General features: G+C 34.2%; 1 protein-coding gene across 3 annotated transcripts in view; it reads right to left on the reverse strand.

Annotated features, from left to right (window-relative positions):
- The window catches only part of LOC143245335 (uncharacterized), a 46,378-nt gene extending 41,123 nt beyond the window's left edge, over positions 1–5,255 (reverse strand). For 2 of the 3 annotated variants that reach the window (XM_076491563.1, XM_076491566.1), the window contains exon 1: positions 1,442–2,047. In XM_076491563.1, coding sequence (XP_076347678.1) covers positions 1,442–1,475 — 34 coding nt within the window. In that variant the 5' untranslated portion in view covers positions 1,476–2,047. Of the gene's footprint in view, positions 1–1,441; positions 2,048–5,232 lie in introns of those variants that run through there. The other variant, XM_076491564.1, reaches the window with a different exon arrangement.
- Positions 5,256–6,000: the final 745 nt, after the last annotated feature.

Raw genomic sequence — 6,000 nt, forward strand, 5'->3', positions numbered from 1 at the left:
TAGCTTTATTTGCGAGTTAGGCGTAGTTATCAGTTTCGAAATTTCTGTTAAAACGTCGTTTGTGGAAGTGAACAAAGCCCGTATAGGTCGTGATTGACAAAATAAATTAATTCGTTATCGTTAAATGTACTGGGACTTCGCACTATATTATCAAATAGTTCAAAATTAAATCCACCCAATTATAGAACATAATATAACACTAATGCTATTAGAAACGAACTGACATGACTGGTAAAACAATTAGCAACATCGAGCTACGATAAGCGTAGGCAGTTCGTTCTTAATTATAATAGTATGTGTGAGAATTGTAATCGAGCCTCTTGATTTATATAGTTTATAATGAGTATTTGTGGCCACTAATAGGGCACCAGGTGATTCCGTAATGATAGTCTGAAGGTCTAGCAAGATTTTGTAAAAGTTAATTTAATTTCCATATTGACCCAAAAGTATACATTAGGAATAGTTTTGACCCATATTTATTATCACTTTGGGATATTCATTTCTATATGATTTTGATCTTCTCCACGAGAGAAATTGAATTATTAATATTGTTTACTCTCTATATAATTGAGCCCCAATTAATCTTTAAGTAAAAACTCACATTCAAAATACCAGGTTAGAGACTTAAAAAAACCCACAAAAAAACAATACATGAACAAGAATTTGTCCTTTAACAAATTCAAAACACCTTTCAACAAAAATATGGCTTCAATTTTTTCACTGAAAAATCCTACAGGGGTACCCATTTTCCACAGCCGATCCCATAGCGATAGACTGTTTGTTTCTTTTTGAATTTCGCGCAAAGCTACACGAGGGCTATCTGCGCTAGTCGGCCTTAATTTAGCAGTGTAAGACTGGAGGGAAGACAGTCATCACCACCCACCGCCAACTCTTGGGTTACTCTTTTACCAACGAATAGTAGGATTGACCGTCACATTATAAAGCCTCCACGGCTGAAAGGGCGAGCATATTTGGTGCTACGGGGATTCGAACCCGTGACTTTCAGCTTACGGGTCGAGCGCCTGAACCGCTGGGCCATGGCGATAGTCCGAAGGTCTATTAGTCCATATAATATAATGTTCTTTATGTCATCATAAGGCAAAATTGTGAACAATAGAAGTACATATTACACTTAGGGAGGAAGTATTTCGGCTTGTATATTCATACGTATAACATTTGTAAGTAAAGATTTTTGATTATTTAATAGTATTTAAATTACGCGAAAAATATACATGTGTTTTATCTTGATTAAAAGTTTAATTATACACTTGTTAAGATTTAAATTTTGTCTTAAAATTGAGGAAAATATATTGTATAAAAGAGAAGATGAAACTACAACAGGGAATGATTATTTAGTTGTTTCTGTCATACTAACTGTAAATAACTCTTAAAATTTAAATTAGTTTCGAGTTTAATTCAAAATAAATACATGAGAACTTACCTTTAAAAGACGTTTTTACCACGGGAATAATCATGGTTTCTTTTAAATGCAGCAACTATATCATGAGAGGCACCTTTACCGACTAAATATATATTTTAAGCCTTGTTTCTCTGAGCTAATATACGAACAGTAATGTTGATACGAAAGCAAAACAAATATCAGAGTTTTTTAAATCCGGAAACAACTCTAAGAAAAAAACAATAGAATTTTTCAGTTACTGATACAGTTGCTGTATAACTATATACACTCAAAAACAGGAGTTTCTGTGAAGTTTTGACGGTAAAAAAAACAACAAAATATCTTTGGTTCTGTTAAACCAACCAGCAGTTTTCAAATGAGAAAGTCCCCTACACTTGTAGTTGTACAACACGAGTGCAATTTGTCGATCGATAAATTTGAGTACGATACTTCCAACACAAACTTCAACTCACTAACGTTTTGGGAATCAAAAAGGTAACTTCCTTTCCTACACAGTTTCTGTTATAATTTTTGAAGAATTCGGTTCATTAACTTACATGTAAGGCACAATTATGTTACACTATCACTGTTCACTGGCTTCGGTTTGAGTATCCTCGAACCTTATTCCACCGCTTTCACACATACTATGAGATGTTATCATACCAATCGAACGACGTCATCCACAGCAAAGCTCGTGATGACGAGTTGTGTGCTTACGCTCATTGGCTGGTATATGTCAATGTTTATTTTATTTTTCCCTCTCTCTCGGTGCTTCTATAGCAGAGTTTTCTTTCACATTTTGCATTTTTAGACCTGTATTTTAATTGCATTATTGCAGTTAAACGGTATTGCTTTATTATTTAAATGTTTTCTTATCTGAGGTTAAAGAAGAAACAATAACCATTTTTTCACATATTGTGATATAGATCACTAACACGCTGATCCTAATATATTGTTAATGGTATAATATTTATTTTCTCAGTAAAATCTGTGCGTAGTACTTTCTCAGTGTTTGTTTTCTTTTCTTATCTCGATTATTTATTTTTATTAAGGTATTCTTTTGGATTTCCTTTGTTGAATATAGTGTGTATTTCTCTTGTTATTTTGGTCAATTAATTTTGTTTTTTTAAGCGTTTAGTAAACAAAAACATTTTAAAGCAAGATAGCTAAACCTATGCCTTTAGTTTCTTTGATTTGTTTAGTTTGGAAAGGGAATTGTCTTCATGTCACTTCAACTACAAAACGCTTACATAATCTGTCTGGAGTAGGACAATAAAAAGAAGTGATTAAAGTCACTTAACTGATAAGAGCTTATCATGAATATAACTAATGTTTACACTTGTAACAGCTACTGATTTGAGTGAAGTACACGAATTGAAAAGGGCGTATTTATCAAACTATATTTCTAATAAAACTACTGTAAAAAAGTTCTTTTGTTTACGCTTTTTTGTCTTTCTAAACTATCAGAAAAAAAAAACGCATAATGATACGAGTTAGCTGAGAAATACGAGTCGAATTTCTTCTAGAACATTGACGAGTATGAACATACAGCGAGATATGTTGAAGCAGAAACTTTTAGAATCCGAAATATTGAGCTAAACTGTATAAATGTGTGAAAAATGAAGTAATTTAGATACAACAGAAGTTGAATGAAAGCTTTTGAAAAGGGGGGAAAATACCCGAGCAAGAACAACAACAATAAAAACTCCACGAATTATGGATCGGTACTTTAAAATCACCGAAGCAACTTCAGGAAGAAATGTATATTAAGCATCCATAACCACGGCTGAAAGGGCAAGCATGTTTGGTGTGACGGGGATTCAAACCCGCGACCCTCAGATTACGAGTCGAATGCCTTAACCCACCTGGCCATGCCGGCCATCTCGACAAGAGAAGACCTATTAATGGTGGGTACTGTTGAGTCATTGCCTTTCCTGGTCTACGAGTTCAAAAAAGTACGGATGATTAATGCAATTATTTCTGGTGTAGTTTAGCGCGAATTTCAGAAACATGTGATCACTCAGTTATTAACTAATAATTTTAAAAAAAAATGTTTCTAATGCACAGTAAGAAACAAAATAAAGTACGATCTCGAGCCAAGTGTCTGGGTTTGAAGTTCGCTGATAGAGGTGGACAAGCCAATAGGACTTGAGTCAAATATGTGGTTCTGGCATGAAGGTGATAGAGGTGGGATTGAACCAAATGTCTGGCTTCGAGTTAAAGTGATGGAAGTGGGCAAATATTTAATCTGTTTCAGCCAGCAATGAAACAAGCTAAGAAATGGTAATATAGACTGGCGAGTGAGTCAAACTGTGCGGAAAAATATGGGAACGCCACGTCATGTTAAAGTGAAAAACAGTAAAGGTATATCTAGACAGCCTTATAATTATCCACATATTAGTCAGCCAAAGGAGTGTTTTTTCGTAAATGCAGATTTAAATATATTTTGTGTTTACAAAATAAATACAGAAAAAGCTTCAACTTTTTTAGTTCCATTATAAAAAATGTGCACTGAATAGAATATCAGTTGTTTTGCGTTTTCAGTGGTTCCCCCGATGGGTCAGCAGTAAGTCCTTGGGGTTACAACGCTAAAACCTAACATTCGATTATCTGCGATAGACAGAGCGTAGCTTTGCGCTAAATCAATCAATCTATTTATTGTTTTTATTATATATATATATGTACGTGTGTTTTAGACTTGGCTAAGCCTCTCCGATGGCTTAACGACGAGTCCTAGGACTTACACCGCTGTAAAGCGGGTTTTGACGCCAGCGTTAAGCACAGTAAATATAATCCATTGTAGAGCTTTGTGCTTAACGTGAACCAAACAAACAAAATGAACTTGGCTCGAAGAACCAACTCAATAGTCTGACTTCTAAAATTCTAATAAAGAGCACTTAAGTTCATAATAATATCGAAAAAGCTTAATCATTCTGCATGAAATAGAAATAATATCACAAAAATATATTCACAACTAGAAGAAGGCACCATGTGCTACTTCTCAGTCACACCAAACGTGCTCGCCCTTTCAACCGTGGGGGCGTTATAATGTTACGTTCAATCCCACTATTCGTTGGTAAAATAATAGCTCGAGAGTTGGTAGTGAGTGGTGATGACTAGCTGCCTTCCCTCTAGTCTTACACTGCTAAATTAGGGACAGCTAGCACCGATAATCCACGTGTAGCTTTGCGCAAAATTCCAAACAAACCAAATTATCTGCCACTCGTTCTTTAGCGTATGTGTGCGTTTTCTTATAGCAAAGCCACGTTGGGCTATCTGCTAAGTACACCGAGGGGAATCCAACCCCTTGATTAAAGCGTTGTAAATCCGTAGACTTGCCGCTGTACTAGCGGAGGACTTTAGGGTATGTAGAAGGAAAAACGTTTCTTGAAACTGCATCGTTTTATACGTTTTTTTATAATGACCATGCCCGATATATCATTTAGAATGAATCATGCATTGTTTTAATACTTTTAATGTCATTAAAAGTATTTAAAGTTGTCCTTGGGGAATTATTCTTCATCCGAGATTTATTATGTTCCTCGTCGTTAACTCAGAAAATTTTATGTAAAACGATTTTGAATAATTAACTTAGGTTATTCATCAGTATCTTAAAACACGTTGAAAATAAGCATCTATGTAAAGTTTTATACCTTTAAACTAATAGAAAGTTTTAATCACAACCTGAACAACATCGTTAGTTACTTAGAAACATACAATACTTTCTCCTCTATCAGGGTTTGTTATGGACTTTGAGTATAATGTAAATATTACACTGAATATTTAAATAAAAGATTACAATGTTTAACTGCCAAGTATGATAATCTAGATACCTTTCATAGTCCAGACAGGTTCTTTGCACGAATTAGTTATTATAAGGAAAGCATCTACTTAAATCAATTTATTTGGTGAGCGCAATAGTCACATGATCATATACGCTCATTGAGCGTGTGCCTTTGTGTTTATATAGGGGGTGGACAAAAAAAGTGGCCCCTTGAAAATGTTGTTCATTTGTTATATCTTTTATTAGATAACAGAAAAATATATAAAACTATATGTTTTTGAACACACTTGAAAAGACCTGTTCAAATATGATCTCAAATCTTTAAGATATCTCTTAACGACTCCACAATTACAGAGAAACTTATTTGATCATTTTGTAGGCTAATTAGAATACCAAGATCTAAGGAACTACAGCACGTGCACAACTCTTTTTATGAGAATGTGAAACTAAAATTATGAAGAAGTTCAAGTACTTACGAAAGTTAAAACTTGAAATCATATCTGAACAGATCTCGTCGAGTGCGTTCTGTTGTCTAATAAAAGATAAAACAAATTATAAACATTTTCAAGAAGGGCGTTTTTTGTCCACTCCCTGCACGCACGCACACACACGCGCGCTTATGATCACGTGACTATTATGACTCACTTTATTTATTACAAATTTTTTCTCTAACTACTTTTTATTTGTTTTAGTAAAATACTGCACAACAGGATATCTGTGCTCTGTTTACCATGGAGATCAAATCCTTCATTTTAGTAAAGTCCGTAAATTTTCCACAACTAAGATAAAAATTAAATTTGACTAAAATAACCCCCCC

Source organism: Tachypleus tridentatus, chromosome 2 (assembly GCF_004210375.1).
Source record: "Tachypleus tridentatus isolate NWPU-2018 chromosome 2, ASM421037v1, whole genome shotgun sequence".
Classification (NCBI taxonomy): domain Eukaryota; kingdom Metazoa; phylum Arthropoda; class Merostomata; order Xiphosura; family Limulidae; genus Tachypleus; species Tachypleus tridentatus.